Consider the following 21548-nt stretch of genomic DNA (forward strand, 5'->3'; position numbering starts at 1 on the left):
AAACCAAGACGATAACTCCAGAACAGCCCTGACGGGTTACATGCAGGGATGCTGGGAGAAAGGAGAAATTCCCCTTAGTTGAAAACGGCAAATTGGTCATCATTCCGAAGCCAGAAAAGAAGCCGCAAATAGAAAATCTCCGGTCCATATCTCTAACATCCTGCGTAGACAAACTCGTGGAACACGTCGCCCAAACTGGAATATCGATCTATATGGAAGAAAACAGGCTGTGGCCAGGTGAGATGCATTGTTTCCGCCCTCGCCTCAGCACGCAGGATGTCATGATGCTACTAAAAACATCACTCACTCTAAAAGCAACGGCGCCAAAGTCATGCTAGGGTTTGAGCTAAAAAGGGCCTTCGATAATTTTAAACACGGATCGGTACTAGATTGGCTCAGCCAGGCTGGGGTAGGACCGAAGACCTACGGCTACATGAAATACTTCCTTACAAATCGGAAAGCAAGTATAAATTTTCAGAAAACCCAATCGGATGAAATAGAAATGGGAAGCCAGGGTACCCCACAAGGGAAGGTGCTGTCGCCCTTTCTCTTCAACATGGCCATGGGAAAAACTTCCCGATGAACTAAAAAGCATAGGAAGCCTCAATTCATGTGTGCCATGTGATCATCGCATAAGGAAGTGCAGTTCGCGCTTTTGAATTCTTGGTTGCATGCTTAGACAGCAAGCCCCTCTAAGCTTTTTTGTGGTTTTTGTGTTCCGAATACATTTTGTGGGTACCCGTTCACGGTTGTCCACCTCCAGCCTGGACACAGCTCCGACTCGCCGGCGCCGAGGCCTCGATGCCCGCGCCTTCTCTTTTGTATAGAGTACGGATACACTTTGTACGAACGTTTGTACCCACGGCGGTCGAATTTCGATGGAGGCGATATTCTAGAGGCCCGTGTACTGTGCGATAATAAGTCGATAAATTCGGGACTTAACAGCCCAGCTTTCCTCCGCGAACCGGCCGTCTTATACTTTCCACCCTTAATATTTCATCCATGCTTTAAAAGAGTGTAGTGCTATGCATGGCACCTCCAGCGCCAGGGCCACCTCCGTCTCTTTTCTCGTGCAGAATCTCCAAGAAGACGAAGAACTAAGGACGCTGACGGCTGGCATTCGGCTCGTCTCTCGAGAGGTAAGCGGCTGCTTACGGTTACGAAAGCGTCAAGGCAGACACGGTCGCACAGCACAGCCCTCCTTCTCCGCAACTGTGGGAGAACGGTGAGGGAGCTAAATATAAAGACAGAAGAAGCAGGAGTAACCCTGCTCTTCGTCGTGCAGTCATTGTCGGTGTTTGCAGTCCTCACTGCATGCAACATTCGGGTGTGTGTGTGTTCGAGGGGAGGTGGAGGAATGGGGTATAGAATGGCGCTGCTTGCGTGAATGTGAGGTCGTTTCATGTCAAGTGTGGCTCAGCACACAGATAATCAGTTGCGGCGGAATCGTTCGTGTAAACTGTCCCCATTATTGAGGCGTTGCGCATCGCTGGGTCACAGGTATGATAGGCGTCGATTCTGATTTATTGTTTTAGGGACAGGGACTAGTACGATGCGATTACTAAGCCTGGTCTCGTCCCTTGTTTGTACACACGGGGGGGGGGGGGGGGTAGTGCTGCTGCTGCCAGCCGTGGGAGCGCCATGACGCGTGGCGCTTATTCAACTCGGGAGATTCGATTTGCGGCAGACAGTATGAGACACGAAAAACCATATGACCATATGAGGCTTCAGTTTACGATACATTATATCTATTTCATTTGCGCAAATGGTGAAGCAAAGTGAGACATGGAACACAAGTTGGTTCTTGGCGGTGGCGAAACTTGATTACGTCGGCCCAAAGGCTTTTTTTCATTAGGCTGTAGGGGGGAGAAGGGGCGGGGTCAGACCCCGTCAGCTGGCCATGAGCCCTTGGCGCTCTGCGGCCTCTATGGCTTGTGTCACTACCCGGAATTGTCTCATCTGCAGACGGAGCTGAGTAACGCGGCCTCCCAGTTTTCGGTGTTCAAGAGCTGCAATTCCTCCGGTGTTTTGTCCCGTAGACATACTGGCCACACAGCTTGCTTTTGGGGGATAATTGTCCTGGGAAAGCAATGCAGTTAATGCAGGGGTTGGGGGAAGGTCGTAGCTTGGTGTTGTCTCCAGACTACTTGCAAATAATTAATTAATTAATTAATTAATTGATCAATCAATCAATCAACTGGATTATCCGTTGCTGCTCGCGCTTTGCTTGTTGTTACGGTGAAATAGCAATGCACACATTGCACGTTACAAGGTTCTCCTTGTTTTGCCCTTGGCAGCCATTATCAGCACTTTCCTCAGCATAGTTCCAAGCGCAGTTGCATCATCATTCAAACAAACGGCTGACAAAAGAAAACAAAATGCAGTCATTGTCGTCCAGGTGGCGCCATGGATCCCATACATGGTGCGTCGGCGACCAGTTTGCCGAAATCGACAGTGCCTTCTCACCAGAGCTCGTCTCCTCATTCCGCGCTGCCTGTCCACTCATCGGGGCATCCTTCGCACCAATCACTCGCCTCCGGTGCGTCAGCCACGGCGCACAAAGACGCCAGCAAGGAACGCAGCCCGAAAGGAGGTAAACATATACTGCGGCGACACCCCCCGTGATTCGTTATTTTATGCGTATTGTCTCTTGATCTACACGAAACAACGTTTTAATTTAAAAAAAAATCTCTGGCGATTCTCAGTGGATCGCTTGTGTGCGTTAGTAGCCAAACATGCGTACTTTGTCCTAGGTTGACGCACTACAATTCGTCATATTACGCTGCGGTTGGTTTTATTGGAAGTCAGCATACTAAGCTCATTACATCCGTTATCAATACGCGTATAGGTTCGTTATATCTGAGGTAACTCACGAAAGTTCGGTATATCCAAAGTTAAGCATTACGAACAGCGCTTAAGGACCAGGACGAGGAAAGAAACGGACACTTGTCCTAATCCTTTTGCGTGTGCATTATGCAAAACTTTCATGAGCTCGTCCAGTTTTTCGTTCTATCTGAGGTTAACACGATAAATTCCGTTATATCCGCGATTAACACGCGACAGTTCGTTATATATGTAATGAGGCGTACTTAGGTTCAGCAAATTCGAGGTGGCATACTAAGGTTCGTTATATGCGAAGTTAACACATGAACGGTTGTTATATCCAAGGTGGCTAACTAAGGCTCTTTTATATTCGATGTAGTATGTCAAATTTGCATAGGTAGTATACTAAGATTATTCGTAGCCCGGTGTGGAGGTGTCCGCCTGCTACTGGATACTGACACACGACAGCTTTGCACTGGCCCTTCAAATGCTAACGCATTAATAGATACCGAAGTCACTGCCACCCAGGACCCGCCACGGGTTCAGGAAAAGCTGCGTCGACTACCATCTTGGTGAAGTCGACGACGCCATCACAACGTAGCTCGTCTTCGCATTCCGCGATGCCTGTGCACTCACCGCGGCATTCGTCCCACCGTTCCGTGAGCTCCGGTGTGTCTTCTAAGGCCCGCATCAGCGGCAGCAAGGAACACAGCGCGAAAGAAGGCATAGCATATGCAGCACTAACCTGCAACTCTCTTCAATACGTATGGAGTCACCGCCTGTTGGCTAATCCCAACAAACAGGTCGGAAAAATATTAGCCGCGGTTTAACTATCGTCGAACATCGTTAAAGATCGAAAGCTCTGGTGTATCGGGCAACTAGACGCGGCTTGGCGTCGGTAACTATGAGCGCGTTCCGGACAACTGTTAGCACTAGAGCTCTTCGTAGCGACCGCTTCTTCATTTCCGTCCATGTCGCGCCGCCGTCTGTGGCGAGAGCAGCCTCGATAGGCGCCTTTTGAACGCGCCCATTGGTGTCATGCTAGGTCACGTGACTTGCATTGCGCTCTACCGTATATGACGTCATCCGTTCACCCGCTGTTATTCTTGCATTTCGCTAAATTTTTTTTTTCAATGTCAAGCTGAGGATCGCGTCACTTGTTTAGCGTTTGTAGTTATCCGTTGATATAGCAATACACATATCGACTGATTAATTATCGTAATTTATCTGCCCAATAATTATCACTTAATTAGGCTAAGCTTCCTCTTTATAATGACGTATTACATGTGGACGTTCATATGTTTACTACTAATTATGCTGATTACTGTACTATGACGTCGTCATGGTTAACCATATAACTATAGCATGCCTATATACTATCTTTGTCTAGCAATCCAGCGAAGCTACGCCGCGGCAACGCGTGGGGCTCGGCAAACCGATCACGTGTTGCTAAAGTCGGATACAACATAAAAACAAAACAGCAGTTGCGAACACTGGCCCACGGTCCGCATCGTCTTGTATTACTCCGGTAGACAATGAGAACAGTAAATGAAATAAGCTTTCTAATGTTCGACTTTATTAAAGGAGTCAGTTATCAAAATTCTAGAGTTATAATTTTTTTTTCTTGTGTTTGGCTTCTTGTTTAGGCAACGAGAGAAGTTTTAACGACGGACTACTTGTTTTTTTCGTGGAAGAATTCTGTGCGGCGGGGCTGTAGGTGGGCGGAGCTTCACTGCAAAGGGTTATCAGACCATACACGCAGATTCGGTTGCTAGGGGCGCTGTTGCTAACCACCAGCGACACACAGCGAAGCATTGTATCGGACTGGCCTAGCAGAGCTTTCGCTCTAAAAAATTAGTCATTAATCTCATCCAGGTCAGGCAACGGAACCCGGAAAAGACACGTCGACTTACATCTTGGCAAAATCGACGACGCCTCCTCACCGCAGCTCCTCCTCGCACTCTGCGCTGCCCGGGCGCTCAAGGCGTCACCCAAGCCGCCGCTCATTGGCCACCGCTGCGTATTCAAGGGCGCACATAAGCAGTAGTGGTGAGCACGCCGCGACTGGTGTTGAGGGGAACAGGCCGGAAGAGAACCACCTGGCTAACTTCGAGATGGACGGAAAGGACCAACGGCGTTCCTCTTGTACACCCGCAAAACCATCGGACACGAGCAAGCCAGCGGCAACAGCAGCGTCACCCACTTCGACGGTGTCCGCATCGGTCACTTCTCCGGAGTCCAGGAAGTCTCCCAGCGCCGAAAAGAAGACCACTAGCAACTTGGGGCTCACGCCTCTGGTAAGGAAACCGGTCTCTCTCGGTGCACTACTTCGCCGCGCTTTTAGGAAACACCTGCTAGCAGCCGGAATATCTCGGGTATACTGTGCTCACTTCTTTCAAGTAGGAAAGTAGTTCTCGATAAAGAAATATGGCAAAATGATTAAATAAAAAATTGATTAATACTGCATTAGCATTTAGGTCGTCGTCATGCACTTTCCGGTTCCTCCGTAACAAAATCCTCTGATTGGTCTAGAGAGGTCACATGACTGTGGCTTCATCACAACATGCCCCCCTGATGGATCGTCCAGATTGGTCGATAGAGGCACGTGACATTGTGACGTCATCACAACCTGCTCACTGTGGCAGGTGTACCCCTGTAATTATTTTATGTTGGACCACCCCGAAAACTTTAAAGGAGCCCCGAAGTTTTTGAAAGTAGGCCAACCCCAGAAAACGGATCAAGGTGGTTTAGTGACGATTAGTCGGTGGGATTAGTGCAATCTCATGTGATAATCGGCTATAAGCTGCTCGAACATAGTAGAAGGCGATGAATCATGCATACCATATAAGGACAATAGGACCGGTTCCAACAGGAGTTTTGGCGGGAGAATTGCGAGAGCATTAGCACTCATTGGAGACACCATAACAAGTTAAAGGCCATTGTATTTTCTTCCCTATGAACATGTTTAAGTATTATCCTACTAGTAATCTTACTTCTGTAATACCTAAGCTGACTTTTCCTGAAGTCTGGACAACCTGAACAAAGGCTATCATGATGTTGATCATTCAGAGACACCAATGAAATTTTTGAATATTTGTTCAATTTTCCTGATTTCCTAAGGCCGTCGGCACTGGTCGGCTTGAGTTAGGCAACCATTCTATAAGCCATTTTACTGCAAGTAGGAAGCGTAGATCGTCACTGTCAACATGTTCGCGCAGCATACTGCACTGTGTAGCTTTCTTGCAATTACGGGTGAAAATATTCCCAAGTAACGCCTTATTCTGTACTGGCGGTGAACTGATGACGCTAGCTGATGCTGTGTCATCATGCGCTTCGAAGTGGAAGCTCCGTCCATGTATTCAGACATGCTGTAAATCCCAAGAAAGAAAATATACATTTTTTTAAACATAGTACGATACATCTAATTGTCGAGGCAAGCACAGCCATTGCGCAGTGGCCTTAGTAGTTGGCGTAAGGAGGGTGATGTGAGTGCATACGCTCTAGATGTTCGACTAAAACGGATGGGTGATTGGTGCCTTAAAAGTAGGGTAGTGATATAAGAACATAATTTCGGGGCTCAAAGCAGGCACAACGTAATTGCAACAGGAATCTCTAAACAAAAATTTTCAAGATTGTAGCTTCTGAACAGATCGGAACAGATCAGAAGGTTTGAACCGATCGGCAAAAGAATATTTAAAAATATCCTCTGGCCTGGCGGCACCCGCTACCAGACTGTTTTAAAGTCTCGGCGTTCATTCATCTATCTCAACCAATCCGCACCGCTGCCCCATAGAGGAGAAAAAAAAAACTCAGGAGGGTGCGTCCTGCGTAAACCTTGAAGCCTAGACAAAAAAAAAATGAAAGGCAAAGAGTTGGTTCCTCATGGGATCACACCATATGACAGGGTGCGGTGATATCTATCACCACTACGCACGCGCATCTGTAGACGTCGCCGCCGCCATGATGCGCGCGCAGCAGAACATACGAAACCAAAACATTAGGGACTGGCACGGAGAGCGAAAAACCGGGGGAGAGAATGGCTTCATGAGCATCTGGTTTGCTAAGGCCGTGACGTCATGACATCACGCTCTCTCCTGAGTTTTTTTTTCCATCATGCACTCCACCCACCTATCTACTCAAACCATCCTTTCCAGTCTCGTTGCATCCCACAAGACAGCTTGGCTTCGTTGATCATGACCTCCCTTCTCATGTGCAAAACTGACTCAGGCGAGCTGGATCAGCGAGAAGTTGAAGAAAAGAAAACTGAAGAAGTCGCCACATTCAAGTCAGGCGGCATGCATAGTTCTCGCCACGGTGCTCCTGGTCCTGGCCGTCGCTGTGGCTGTGGCGGTGTACTACCGCTACTCTCCACTGTCGGGTGGCCAGCGCTTCGGAGCCGACGACCACGGGGTCTGCGCCTCGGCCGATTGCAAGCTGCACGCTTCGTTCTTCCGGAGAAGACTCGACACCCGGATCGACCCGTGCGCAGACTTCGACGCCTATGTCTGCTCGCTGTGGTCGCCCGGCAGTGGATTGGCTCGGGACCTCGTCGAAGAGATGGCGCTGTCCTGGACGCTGAAGGCAGCGTGGTTCCTGACGAAGGAGATCAGCGGTGGCCGTTATGACGCCAATGGCTCGTTTGCGCATGACCAGGTAAGTTATCCGTTATGAACTTTTTTAGGCAGTCCCTTGACTGGCTGCAGACGTTTGTCTCTAAAGCTTATAGACTTTCTATAAACAAACCACGCAGACTACCTTATAGACAATACAAATTCTGTAGACAGTCTATAGACTGTCCACAGAGGCTTGTCTATAATTTAGTAGACTTCCTATAGACACAACCCTATAGACTACTCTATATGCAATACAAATTACATGGACAGTCTATAGACAGTCTATAGATTTATGGCCATACACTTTTAGTTGAATTTTGTCTACAGGAAGTATACACGCGAAGACAAGACGAAGAAAAGTCGCAGACGAAGACCAGTCCTGTTGAAATGTTGGCAAGCACCCCGAGGTTTTCCCTTCCTTTTCACTTTGTGATTAATTTTGGACAAAAGCACTTTTGAACGGGAAAGACTTCATGAGCGCATTTTTTTCCATCTATTGTAAGATTTCGCTATAACAACACATTCGCAGATCTGCCCGACGGCAGGCATTTTTTTGCTGTTAACGCTTTTCCTATCGTGGAAAGCGTTACCCATTGGTTTTCTATGGCAGTCTTAACTGCTAGATGCTAGCGATGGACCCGAAAGACGCGGATTCGATCCCGGCCGCGTAGGTCGAATTTCGACGGAGGCGAAATTCTAGAGGCCCGTGTATTGTGCGATGTCAGTGGACGTCAAAAAATCCCAGGGTGTCGAAATTTCCGGAGCCCTTCACTCCGGCGTAGCGCATGGCCTGACTCGCTTTCGGACGTTAAACCCGCACAAACCAAACCAAACATTATAAAAGAAAGAGTTCGCTACATATCGAAAGAACGGACCATTACCTTCAAGATTTCTACACCACTATCTTACAATTTTCCAATTTTCGAAGTTTTTCTCCGAGAACGTTGGACATGTCCAGCGCACTGTAGTGTTGAGAGAAACGCGAGTTTGCGTCTTCTTTCTCCGCTTCGTCGCCAGGATGAGGCTGTGAGCACCGGTCGCAGAGCCGCGGCTGCGTTCGTCCAAAAGTGCATAGCGCAGAAGGACGACGACGCAGACAGCCTGCGCATGGTGCGCCGCTTCGCGGCGTCCATCGGCATCCCGTGGCCTTACGACGAGTCGGCGACGAGGCACAGTGCCCACCCGTTCGCTGTGCTAGTCAAGCTGGACGTGCTCTGGGGACTCGAGCTCTGGTCTCAGGCAAGCGAACTTCCTAAGCGGCTCTGCCAATAGACGCGTTTTCAAGCGAAAAGCTTCATTGCGCTAAGTAAAGCAGACTTCGGGTAGGCAGCACAGCGACTTGGAACGTCCTTCAGCCTAACCAAGGATAGCCGTGTATGACCAATGAGGTACATTTATGGTGTCTAACCCTGACCCTGACCTTGACCCATGATCTTGAGTTGACCTTTGGCATTGGGTGACCTTTGGGTTGACCTTTGACGTTAAGAACATTTGATGGGGTGATGTGAAGCCACACGGAGAGTAACCATGTGTGCAACAGCTTTTCGCTTAATTGCAGGGTTAGCCAAGTTAACCAACTGCCAATTTTTTTAACACCTTGCAGCCTCTCTGAGGAGCGCAAGAAAACTCGAGTTCTGCGAGAAAATTTCCTCAGAACGAATGAATTCGAGCGCAAAAAGCTTAGGCCGCAAAAATAAAAATGCAGCGCAATTGCTCCCCTGCAGAGTTTTACGTCTAAGAATTAACATGGAGGAAACCAAAGTAATGTTCCACAGTCTATAGCAAGGAAACTGCTCTTCACAATCGGCAACGAGGCGCCGGAAGTAGTAAGGGAATACGTGTACTTAGGGCAGGTAGGGACCGCTGATCCGGATCACGAGACGGAAATAACTACAAGGATAGTTACGAAAAGATATGGGTCATGAATGGCAGTTTGCCAGTATCTCTCAAGAGAAAAGTGTACAACAGCTGTATCTTGCCGGTACTCACCTACGGGGCAGAAATGTGGAGGCTAACGAAAAGGGTTCAGCTCATGTTGAGGACAACGCAGCGAGCTATTTAAAGAAAAATGATAGGTGTAACGTTAAGAGACCGGAAGCGTACACAGCGGGTGAGAGAACAAACGCGGGTTAATGACATCATAGTCGAAATCAGGAGGAATAAATGGGCTTGGGAAGGGTACCTAATGCGAAGGCAAGATAACCGCTGGTCCTTAAGGGTAACGGAGTGGATTCCAAGAGAAGGCAGTGCATCAGGGGGCGGCAGAAGGTTAGGTGGGCGGTCGAGGTTAGGAAGATTGCGGGCATATAGGGTGGGCGCAGCTTGCAAAGGACAGGGTTAATTGGAGAGACATGGGAGAGACCTTTGCCCTGCGGTGGGTATAGTCAGGATGATGATGATGATGATGATGATGATGATGATGATGAGAGTTTATGTCTCGGTCTCTATGCTGCAGACGGTCGTGTTGAAGAACAATGGCGGGAAGGCTAACCCACCGATGCTGGTGATTCGCAAGACGGGAATGGCTGCCGCCTGGCTGGACTTTGTGGACCTCCTCGACAAGAACGGAGGTCGGCGAGCATACTACAAGGAGATTCAAAAGTACGTTGCACCATTGTTGCCTGGCATACCCAAAAATTCTAGACAAGGACGTTTTTGAACAGTGTTTTTGAGTGCAGTTTTTTCATACATTATAAAATTTCACTTTAACAATCAATATATCTGCAGATCTCGCTTCGATAGGCTTGAATTTTTTCGTTATTAACGCTTTTGCTATCCTCAAAAGCGTTCGCCGTTGGTTTTCTATGGCAGTCTTGACTGCACGATGCGATCGACGGAAGCACTATAAAAGAAATATTTTGCTACATATCAGAATGATCGACCATTATCTTCAATATTTTTATGCGAGTACCTTACAGTTTTCCAATATACAAAATTTTTATTTGAGAATGTTGGACATGAATAAGGCAGTAATCACTCATTAGAACGCATCCCTTGTAGTTAATCTGGCTGGTCATCAGCATCATCATCAGCCTTACTAAGCCCACTGCAGGACAAAGGCATCTCCCATGTCTCTCGAATTAACCCCGTCCTTTGCCAACTGCGCCCACCCCATGCCTGCGCTTCTCTTGGAATACACTCCGTTATGCTTAAGGACCAGCAGTATTCTTGCGTTCGCATTACATGTCCTGCCCAAGTTCATTTCGTCCTCTTGATTTCGGCTAGGATATCATTAACTCGGGTTTATTCCCTCGCCCTAGTTAATCTAGTATCTCAAGTCTACTCCACTTTGTGGGACTCCCTTAAATACGCCAGAATAGCTGAAGGCTTCCTGTGAGAAAGGGTACTAATAGCGGAGGTGCTGTGAAAAAAAATTGATTGGGCTTTAACGTAGTTAAAACGAGTAGACGTGCGAAGGCGCCACAGGATTGTAGGGTATGATAAATATACAAATACCGTGCAGGCTCTACGGGTTACCGATGCCGAGCGAGGCGACTATGACCGCACACCTCGTCCTGGAACGGGCGGTCTTGACCACTCTTGCGGCCAGTGTCAACGAGACCGGCCGCGAAGCCGTCTACACGACGGTCGCGCGTCTAGAGTCCCTCTTCAGCAACCTTAACGGCTATCCGCTTTCCAGAACCATACTGTCTGTCTTCAAATCCTCGGGAATCGTCGCGCAAAGCGGCGTCTACATCACCGACCGCCACTTCCTGGCCGCCACGGACTGGCTGCTGGGCAAGTTCAGCAGGCGACAGCTCCTGGAGCACATCGCCTGGTGGTTCGCCCAGATATGCGTGGTGATGGCATCGCGCAAGGCGAGGGTGCTGGTCACGAGCAGCGAGGACGGCTCGCGGATGCTTAAGACGTCTCGATGCCTCGAAACGGCCGCAGCCTGGTTCGGCCCGGCGCTGTACTACATGAGCGACGCGGAGGATTTCGCCGCGGAGCGCAGAGAAGGCGTGGACAGGTTCCTCCGTGGTCTCACCGCGCAGACGCAGAGGGCAGTGTCGGCGACCACGTGGATAGACGAGTATACGAGGCGCGTCATGGAACAAAGGCTTCGCGACCTCAGAGTAGTGGCCTGGATGGAGCAGCTGGAGAGCAGCGGTGGCCCGCCTCAAGATCAGAGTTGGGGATTGTTCTCCAACTACTGGTACGATCCCAAAAAGGTATGGCCATATCTGTAGCAAATGTTGAGAATGCCCCAAGTGACGAGAACGCGCAACACAAGGAAAACGATGCTCATTGTTTGGTGTTCTTAAAGAAAAGGGCGCGAAATGTTCACGCTGGCCCGAAAATGGAAGCATACCAAGTAGCCCAGAAGAATACCATTTGTGAATAAAGATAACAGGGGATCTATACGGGGGCGCAGAATCATGAGTGGAGCGGCGTATTTGATTCCTTGCTGTCTTCGTTCATGTATGTAGCGCCGTTTTCTTTGAAGATTCATTAAAAACAAAGACAGCGAGCTGCTGTGTTACTACACTTGGCATTCGTTGTCTGTTCCGTGCTACATATGCTCTACAAAATCATCATCGCCATCATCATCTGCCTCACTACGCCCACTGCAGGGTAAAGGCCTTTAACATGTCTTTCCAAATAACCCTGTCCATTGCCAGCTGCGGCCACCCTATCCCCGCAAACTTCTTAATCTCATCCGCCCACCTAACTTTCTGCCGCTACCCGCTATGCATGTCTTCTCTTGGTACCCCTCCTTTACTCTTAAGGACAAGCGGTTATCTTGCCTTCGCGGTACATGCCCTGCCCAAGCCCATTTCTTCCTCATGATTTCAATTAGGACGTCATTTACCCCCGTTTGTTCCCTCACCCACTCTGCCCGCTTCCGGTCTCTTAACGTTACACCTATCATGTTTATTTCCATAGCTCTGTGCGTTGTCCTTAACTTGAGCTCAACCCTTTTCGTTAGCCTCCAAGTTTCTGCCCTTTCGGTACTCAGATTATCCGTAAGATACAGTTGTACTTTACAATATTTCTTCTTCCCGCTCTCAGTCAGTACGACATTGAAACATTACAGGCATTGTATACTATTATGCACATTAAGCCATTGTCCCGTCCTCAATCTCCAAGTTAACAGTACCCCTTTCCTTCTGTCTTCCAATCTATCAGTCTACATCCTATTACCACTCCTTTTCCTGTCAAAACTTTCCTGGATCCAGCAATTAACCGCCTGTGTCTTGGCCACTCCCCCTTTGTGTGTATGTGTCAGCAACGTCTGAGGCCTTCCTTCCATCCTTCCTCTCCATTACTACTAAGCTCGCGTCTACAGGAGAACTTGCATGTTCAACATTCTCGCAAACCAATTCTGAACTTTAGAATATAGTAAGATACTCTTGTGGAAATACAGAAGGTAATGGTACATTTTTTTGACGTGTACGAAATCTTTTATTTGATCTGTTTCCATCCATTGCATCGAACAGTTAAGACGTCCATAAAAAACAAATGGGGAACGCTTTTGATTATCGCAAGAACGTTAATAGAAAAAAAAGCTGAAGATTGACATTGGGTGATCTGAGAATATACTGACTGCTACAGTGAAAGATTACACTATATGACAAAAATTGCGTTCATCAACGGTTTCCCGCTCAAATTTAGTTTTTCATAGAATTGTTGTCTATGAATATGAATGGCAGCGGCTAATCGTTAATGAAGAATATCCTGATAATCTCCGATTTCCGTTGTAACAAGATCTACAGACAGTGGCGTGACGAGAACAGGGTATTTTAATGTGCGTGGCATTACACGGCTTGCGCGCGACGAAACCGTGGAGCAGGAATTCCTGGAGAACTGGATCACGGCAGCCGGGCACCGACTGCGGGAGAAGGGCGCGGCTGGGCTCCTGCGTGAAGAGAAGTACTGGCTTGCCTCGCCGTACCAGGGAGTGCTGTACGCATACCTGACCAACCTGGTGGAGGTATCCCATGCTGCACTCGCCGGGCCGCTGTTCTACGCCCAGAAGGAGGCGGGGGTGCTTCGTGCCGCCAGCTTCGGAGGCCTGGCCACAGCCTTCCTCGACGCAGCGCTGAGGATGTTCGACCTCCGCGTGAGTGAAGCTCGAAGCGCGCGTTTAGCGAAGAGGTTCTACAAGTTAAATGGGCTCTGAAAGGGGAGCTAATAAAGTTGCGGTATGCCTGGGATATTAAAGCACGCCTCTTCACGAGTATTGTCCAGGAAGGATTTTTTAATGCGTTTTGTAAACACAGAGTTATCTGTGGTCATAATATTAATAATAATTGGTTTTTGGGGAAAGGGAATGGCACAGTATCTGTCACACATATCGGCGGACACCTGAACCGCGCCGTAAGAGAAGGGATAAAGGAGGGAGTGAAAAAAGAAAGGAAAAAAAGAGGTGCCGTAGTGGAGGGCTCCGGAATAATTTACACCACCTGGGGCTTTCTGATAATAAAAATAATTGTTTTTTTTGGGGGGGGAAAGGAAATGGCGCAGTATCTGTCTCATATATCGTTGGACACCTGAACCGCGCCGTAAGGGAAGGGATAAAGGAGAGAGTGAAAGAAGAAAGGAAGAAGAGGTGCCGTAGTGGAGGGCTACTGAATAATTTCGACCACCTGGGGATCTTTAACGTGCACTGACATCGCACAGCACACGGGCGCCTTAGCGTTTTTCCTCCATAAAAACGCAGCCGCCGCGGTCGGGTTCGAATTCGGGAACTCCGGATCAGTAGTCGAGCGCCCTAACCACTGAGCCACCGCGGTGGGTTAGGGGCTTTCTGGCCAAAATTTGAATTTCAGCGTCTCCGCGCCTTTCCCTTTCCTCTGGTCACATTTTGCACGCTGGAAGGTCGGCGCTTCTCCGCCGGCGCCACCTCCGAAGGAGAGCTTCCTGACCCGCCAGAGATAAGCGGCTTATAGCCCGCGGCCAGGGTAGCTGCCTGACGTCTGACAGAATCTAACGAATAGCCAGTTCTCAACATGTATGCGTAGATGCGAGCGACGGAGGAGGGTGCCAGCATGAAAAATTCGCCGGGAAAGGCTCGCCAACTTTCGCTCGTGATTGTGGCTCCTCTGCTGCGTGTAGAAGTGTATTATTTGGCTGAAGTGTTCATGACACAATGTAGTGATTGAGCGAGTTGATGCCCTCTCCTCGGAAAGTGTTTCCGAGCCCCTTTAAGCCGCGAGGCTATGGCCATAACTTTTGGAACGGGCATTAGCATATACCAGGCACCCCTGCTGAATTTAACCAAGATGTTGAAGAACACTAAGTAACAGAGACGGGCGCAACCACTTGAGTACTGTATGTATTTCCTGTACTTAATGCACTGAAAGTGCTGAATGTATTTCTAAAGCCACCCGTTACCTCATAGACTGTTAAGCTATAAGGTGTTTTGCATATATGGCCATAAAGACTGCTGGCAGGTTTTCCACAACACGGTGGGCCACAACACGGTTGCCATCTGCCGTAGGCTTCGGACAAAGAAACATAAGCGAAATTTGGGATTGGAGGTTTTAGTTCCAGAGCACTAAATAATATAAAGCTAAGGGCACTCCAGCTAAATATAAGAAAGATTTAAAACAGACTGAGTAATGTTCAAAGTCGCACGGCCTAGTCAACAGGATGTTATCGTTTTAAAGGTTAATGATTACTAAATTATAATTAGGCACCTATCTAAACCCTGGTTTAGGCCGCCGCAATGGCTCAGTGGTTATGCTGCTTGGCTGCTGACCCGAAAGACACGGGTTCGAATGTGGCGGTCGAATTTCGATGGAGGCGAAATTCTAGAGGTAAATATACTGTGCGATGTCAGTGCACGTTAAAAAACCCCAGCTGGTCGAAATTTCCGGAGACCTTCACTACGGCGTCCCTCATCGCCCGAGTCACTTTGGTACGCTAAAGCCCCCATAAACCATGAACCATGAAACACTGGTCTAAGTATTAAAGCGTGAATTCGGAAGTCGTAGATCGCCTTCAAGAACAGCCAGCTGGAATGTTTGCGCCAGGGTACCATTTATGTAGATTTATTTGACCAGTCTGAAATGAAACCTGCAAAAAAAACCTACCGCGTAACAGTGGTGCTATTTCAACTTCACAAGCCGCATCTCCGAAAACAAAATTAGATTTTCACTGGGAAGCTGTCCTGCGTGGGGCCTCGCCTGTGCTTTGTACTTGCGATTGAGATTTGCACCAGCAGCTCTCAGTGGTAGGTTTCGCATTTCGCGGGCTTATTTAAAGGCCGCTAAAAAAAGCTATGGGAATGGTACTCTGGGGAAAACATTCCATAAACTTTTTTTGCAGGACAATCTTCAAATCCTTGACTGACACTTTGTTTGTTCAGGTAGTATGTTCAATGATAGATATTTATTCTTTGATAATTAACTAAAGAATAAAAATATATGCTGTAAACGAGGTCTAGCAGCTGTTGGCCAAGCGACCAGGCGAAGCTGATTTGTTCGCGCCTCCGCGGGCTCGCAACCAAGGCGCGGCTTACGTGGCAGTATTTATTTTATTTTTTCACCCTCAAGGTCAGGGACGACGCCGGATTCTTGGATGGCTATGACCGCGTGAAGTAGCGCTTTCACACCAAAAGCATGTTTGCCGAACTAAATTATGAATTCCTTCATGAATTTAATTTTTGGGTAAATGAGTTTTCCAGGCTTCTCATTAAGTCTAAAGGAAGCTGCCCTGAAGTTATAGATAATCATAACAGGTTTTCGGTGAAAGGAAATGCGCAGTATCTGTCTCGCATCTCGGCGGACACCTGAACCACGCCGTAAGAGAGTGGAAGTATCTGTCTCACATCTCGACGGACACCTGAACCGCGCCGTAAGGGAAGGGATAACTGAGGAAGTGAAAGAAGAAAGGAAGGAAGAGATGTCGTGAATTTATATATAAAGTTTGATTCTAGGATGGTTACTTCCAGGTTACAGAATTCGCGGCCAGGAAATTGTGATCCCGAATACAGCAACCTGAACTTACCCGTCAAACTTTCATGTCCCTGCTGCACTAAAACACTGTGCGTTTCCCGCAATAACTATAGCGCACTTGGTACACGCAGGGAATCCGAATCGAAGGAGGCCAGCCCAGGTCTTGGATGAGTCCATTCGCTGAGCAGCAGCTTTACAAGAGGCTCAGGTGCAGCAGTGTCAACGGCGAAAACCTGCTCCAGGTGGCGAGCCTGCGCGTCGCCTGGGACGCCTATAAAAACGACTCAGGGTAGGCCGCCGTGGACTTGGCTGAGGCGTTCATAACCTAATATGCATAGTCTGTAAGGCATTGCCTAGGCATAGCTTTCACGTGTCGGGCTAGCCTATTAGACATAGTTCATGAATAATATTCACCTGTTAGGCATCGTGAAAGCGTAGTGTTCACATGTTAGGCATCTGTTAGTAATCGCAAAGGCATACTCTTCACCTGTTAGGCATCTGTTAGGCATCGTTAAGGCCTGGTCTTTACCTGTTAGGCATCGTTAAAGGGGTCATGACATGGTCGTTCTTCATATTGCATTTTTGTACTTCAGTAACTAATACAAGAGCTTATGATTCAGTTTCTGAAATTTGGCTGCCCTGAACGTGCTCTATATTCCAAAAAATGCGATCGAAATTGAGAACGGGAAACTCCTCCCACCTGCAGTGACCGCCATATTGAATGCTGTCGTGACGTCACCAGGGCATACACGAACCAACGTCGTCTGCTTGCTCTCGTTACTGCAATGTGCGCAGCGAGGTCTCTTGTTCCCTATACTTCCGCGGGCGATCGAAGTAGCAGTCGTCTCCCATATATGAGTGACTGGTGCCGCTAAAGCGTTGATAATAGTAACGCAGTTATTCTTCGGTACAGGTATAGGGCCCGGTTACACTAGACCGATAGGACGGCGATCGGTTGGCTGGTCGGTGTGCAAATGCCATCGCAGACGCCCTGGTCTCTCAATCTAGACCGACGACGACGCCAGCACGACCAACGACCCCGTATCGCAGTAGTGTAAAGAGTGAACTTAGTGGGAACTGGCAGAGTGTGGTGGGGGACTAGCTGGTATGACATTCGATAAACTTAAGGCCTTTAAAACTTATTGGTCCTGATCATTCTAGCCACGGCGACGTACGCGATGTGCGTGCACCAGCGAAGATGTGCTTTCATTTGGTGCCTGCGCATAGAACCTATCGCCGAGGCAATTGAGCGACACGGGCAGAAAACGCCGCACGACGGTGCCGCTCGTTCCTCGTCGCCTGGGCTTGTGCGGCCGAGCGAAAGCTTCACGCCGGGTGGAGAGACGGCCCGAAAAACTGCGTTTGGGTGCCTTATCCGTATAGAAAAAAGCGAAACGAGCAGCTGCATTTCATATCTTCACACTGTCTTACTAATCAGCGGGGAACTCTTGCCAGATGCTTGAATTTCGGCCGACGGGGTACCGCCGGCCCCTTTCGTGACGAGGCCTAGCGAGTACGCAGGATTCGTGTGTGCGATTTCGGCGATTGCGGAAACCGAATTCGGAAGTTTTAGCGCCTTAAAATAGCTGTAGAGCGTAATTTTGGCCACAGTGCCCTCAAAGCGAAGACTGCATACATCGCAGGGCGGGAGTACAATTAGGGGGAAGTGCCGATATGTGACCTGGTCTGCTCAGCATGTGCTGAAGGCAGCCGGCAGCAGCCGTCGGCGTCGACTGTAGACAACGAATCTGGTTGTTTTCATTAATTCAAGTAATGTCCGAACATATTTTCAGCTAGAGCTCATTAAAATCACTGATGACATATGAGAAAGCAGATACAATGAGCGGGAAGCGCCGGTCCTACGCGAAGCGTTTCCCAAGCAGGTGATATAGCATCAGCGGCGCTTATTGCAGTGTTATCATAGTGTGTAATTGAGTAAAACTGCAATTTGTGAGCAATACTACGTAATATTTAAGATAAGGAGAGCCCGCCTTGCGTTTTATGCCAAGCAAACGAGCAGTACTCTTTGCGCACAGCTATGTAAACGACCCCAGCGTGGTGCTGCAGTTGTCGTGATCGTCGCATTCCTAGGCCACAATGGGCACGCAGAGTAAACGCTAAATGATGCACTATTAATTTCAAGCACTCATTTAGACGGCAGCGACTATTCTTCGGTGCGGGCAGTGAAAGTATTCGAGTCGCGTAGGGTTTTGCAAGCGGCTAGCTTGGTTCCTGCAAAAGGGTTCTACGAGCCAAAGGGAATGTATGTTTGACTTACAAATGCACACATGTAGCGGGGAAGTCGTCTCATTCGGCACTTTTCTCTGCTCATTTCGTGCTTCAAGGTTACTCTAGTGCCACCTTGTGATAATTTAAGTTTAATTATCGAGCCGATGAATAGCGGACAAGAAATTGGTAGCCAGCTATAAAGCGCCGCCGCTTTCAGCGCGCACATCGGCGAAGGCATGCACGGCACGTGCCGCTTTTCACATACGGGAGCACTTGACTGCTAAAAAAAACCATCTAATAACATAAAAATAACATGGTTATAAGAGCAAAAAGTTAAGCAGGGGTCCATCGATTTCTGTTTCCTCAACAATCAGAAAAGGGGTGCCACGAGCAAGTCCGCTTTTTTAAAGATCAGTCAGGTCGCGTACTAAGAAGACGACGCGGGGTGGGTATGCCCCTCAGACGTCAGCGATCAGATGTTGCCAGACCAGCAAGCAGTGCGCAGAAGAGACGGAAAAAATTCGTATTCAAAATATTTAGCGCACAGAATCAACTGAAACTTGGGGGAATTTTAATTTAACAAGTTGAGAATTAAATGTGATAAGCAGGGCATGCGGTGAAATAGGCTGTCATGGCCCCTTTAAGGACTAGTTTTCACCTGTTAGGCATCGTAAAAGCTAGTCTTCACCTGTTAGGCATCTTTGAGGCGTAGTCTTCACCTTTTATGCATTTTTATGACGTAGTATTCACCTGTTAGGCATCGTAAATGTGTAGTCTTCATCTGTTAGACATCGTTAAGGTGCCTTCATTTGTCTCGCATCTGTTTGGCATCGTTACGGCGTAGTCTTCACCTGTTAGGCATCTGTTAGGCATCGTTAGGCGTAGCCTTCACTTGTTCGCCATTTGCTACGCATAGTTAAGCCATTTCAGGCGGGGTCATGAGCTTTGCGTCCTTCCCTTGGCACGTGCAGTTTTTGAAGCAACACTAAAAAAAAGGAAAAATACGTTGGCCTAGGTTTAGTTAGGACGAACGTCCTATCGCGAACAGGTGTATTTCACTGAAAATAGAAATTTTGTTAGTACACAAAATATGTAATATATGAAATACAGGTATCACGGCTACCTACAGGTTTTGAAAACTGCATGGCAATGATTTTTGGTGCTGATCTCTGAGGCTAGTCTACATCGCCATTCACTCAACGATCACTGGTTCTTTTTCGTTATGTACAGCCTCCGTCAAAAGTATACAGCCCAAGAGGTTTGCTTCTAAGCTGTTTAGCGGGGCTCCCTAGAAAATCTAGCAATAGAAAGCTTGGGAAGATTGAGGACTCGAAGCCATTTATCATTCTATTGATTACAGTTGTTGAGTATGCATAATCATGCGCCCTGAAGTCCTCGCAAGCAAACCCCTTGGGCTGTATACTTGTGATGGGGGCTGTACGTCAAGAATTTGTATAGAAATGCAGGACAGAAACGTTCCAGTTTCAACTCCACCTATCAAAGCAAGAAATTCGAATTTTGTTGCCAAAGGGAAGTCAACCGTTCCAAAAAAAGTTCATAACATTTTTTATAGGAACGGCATTTGTATGCAGTTACCACGTTCCTTTAAAATGACCGGTACCACCAATGTTGGCTTATTTACTTCAACGTATGCGTTCCTGCAGTGACTTGATGTCGGGCGAACAGCTGGGCATATTGGACTGGTCGGGCAGGCTTCAGCTCTACACGCCTGACCAGATTTTCTTCCTCACCTACTGCCTCCGGTTCTGCAACACAGGCATCAACTGCGGCGCTGCAGTGCGCAGTCTCCCCTACTTCGGGACGGCCTTCGGCTGCGACAAGCGCCTCACTGACGAAGACGAGAAGAACCAGTGCCGCTTCTTCCCATAGTTTCGTTTTAGCTGCTCAACTGCTTATGGAGCCCAGAGCTAACTCATTATCTGACATAATTTATGCATCAATGAAGTGTGGGCCACGAACGTACCGACACTGAACTATGCTAACATATAGATGCCTCCAAAGGACACGGTTCGTGGGTAATGACCTTGATATTTCTGCTTGGCACATAGTTGTTCTAAGATGGCGCTGTACCCCGATATGAAGAGGGAACGGCGAGCGCAAAAGCGTGGTATTCTTCGTATTTTAGTTTTTAGCCACTACCGCCATGCATTTCGTGTGTCATTTCTGAACGTTTAACAGTTTTAAGGAAGACTTGTGTCAGGAGAGCGCTATGAAAATAGAAACGCATCGGTTACGAACGATAGCGGCAGCTTGACTGCTTGCAGGAAATTTGCAGCCAAAATTTTTGTTTCGGAAAAGTTTAGTTGCTCTCTGTTCTTGAGTTTTGTTCTCTGATTTATTTGGAATGTTGCACGTGCAAGCAGTAAAACGTTCTCGGCAATATATGTTTCGCGGGACTGAAAATGGGTAATATATAAATTTGGTTTTCGGTAGTCCTATTACCTTGCCTGCATCGAGTTGCAAGATGAATGGTGTCATATGCTGTTTTTATTTTTTGCGCCGCCAATAATATATAACAGCACTAAAGGTGCAACCTGAGAGTTTATATCTGGGTTTTGCCTAATTTTCTCAAATGTATAATAAACCACGGTTGATAGGCTATCTGTTTCACAAAACCAGAAAATACTTTACGAGGAGGCAAGCTTTTTGTTTTCACTTGTCTACAGTGTGTAAATAAAGACTGCAACATTGTAAATACCTAACGTGTTGTGAGTTATCGCGAAGTCTACTATATACCTCCGCACACTGAAAAATCCGCATCAAACGCCAGATGAGAGAATTTATTTCCAGCTTGGCCCAAGAGGCACCATATTTGCGTAAATCTGGAGAAAAGTAACAAAAAGTGGCTGTGGCTCAACTCAGCCGAGCCAGGATATACAGAGCGAGAGCTCTGGTAAGCATGGTGAGACACTGTCTAGCTTTGGTTCACCTTTATTGTTTGAAGACTTCAGCGAGAGCA

The 21548-nt window shown here is 47.9% G+C and overlaps 1 protein-coding gene across 1 annotated transcript; it reads left to right on the top strand.

Annotated features, from left to right (window-relative positions):
• Positions 1–4937: 4937 nt before the first annotated feature.
• LOC144109553 (neprilysin-2-like) lies at positions 4938–20550 on the top strand. The gene is made up of 8 exons (XM_077642378.1): positions 4938–5120; positions 7051–7476; positions 8454–8675; positions 9892–10037; positions 10900–11567; positions 13175–13500; positions 16471–16628; positions 20233–20550. Exons 1-8 carry the CDS (start codon positions 4938–4940, stop codon positions 20456–20458), a joined length of 2355 nt encoding a protein of 784 aa, XP_077498504.1. The 3' UTR covers positions 20459–20550.
• The last annotated feature ends 998 nt before the right edge of the window (positions 20551–21548 follow it).

The sequence above is a fragment of the Amblyomma americanum genome, chromosome 11 (genome assembly GCF_052857255.1).
Source record: "Amblyomma americanum isolate KBUSLIRL-KWMA chromosome 11, ASM5285725v1, whole genome shotgun sequence".
NCBI lineage: Eukaryota > Metazoa > Arthropoda > Arachnida > Ixodida > Ixodidae > Amblyomma > Amblyomma americanum.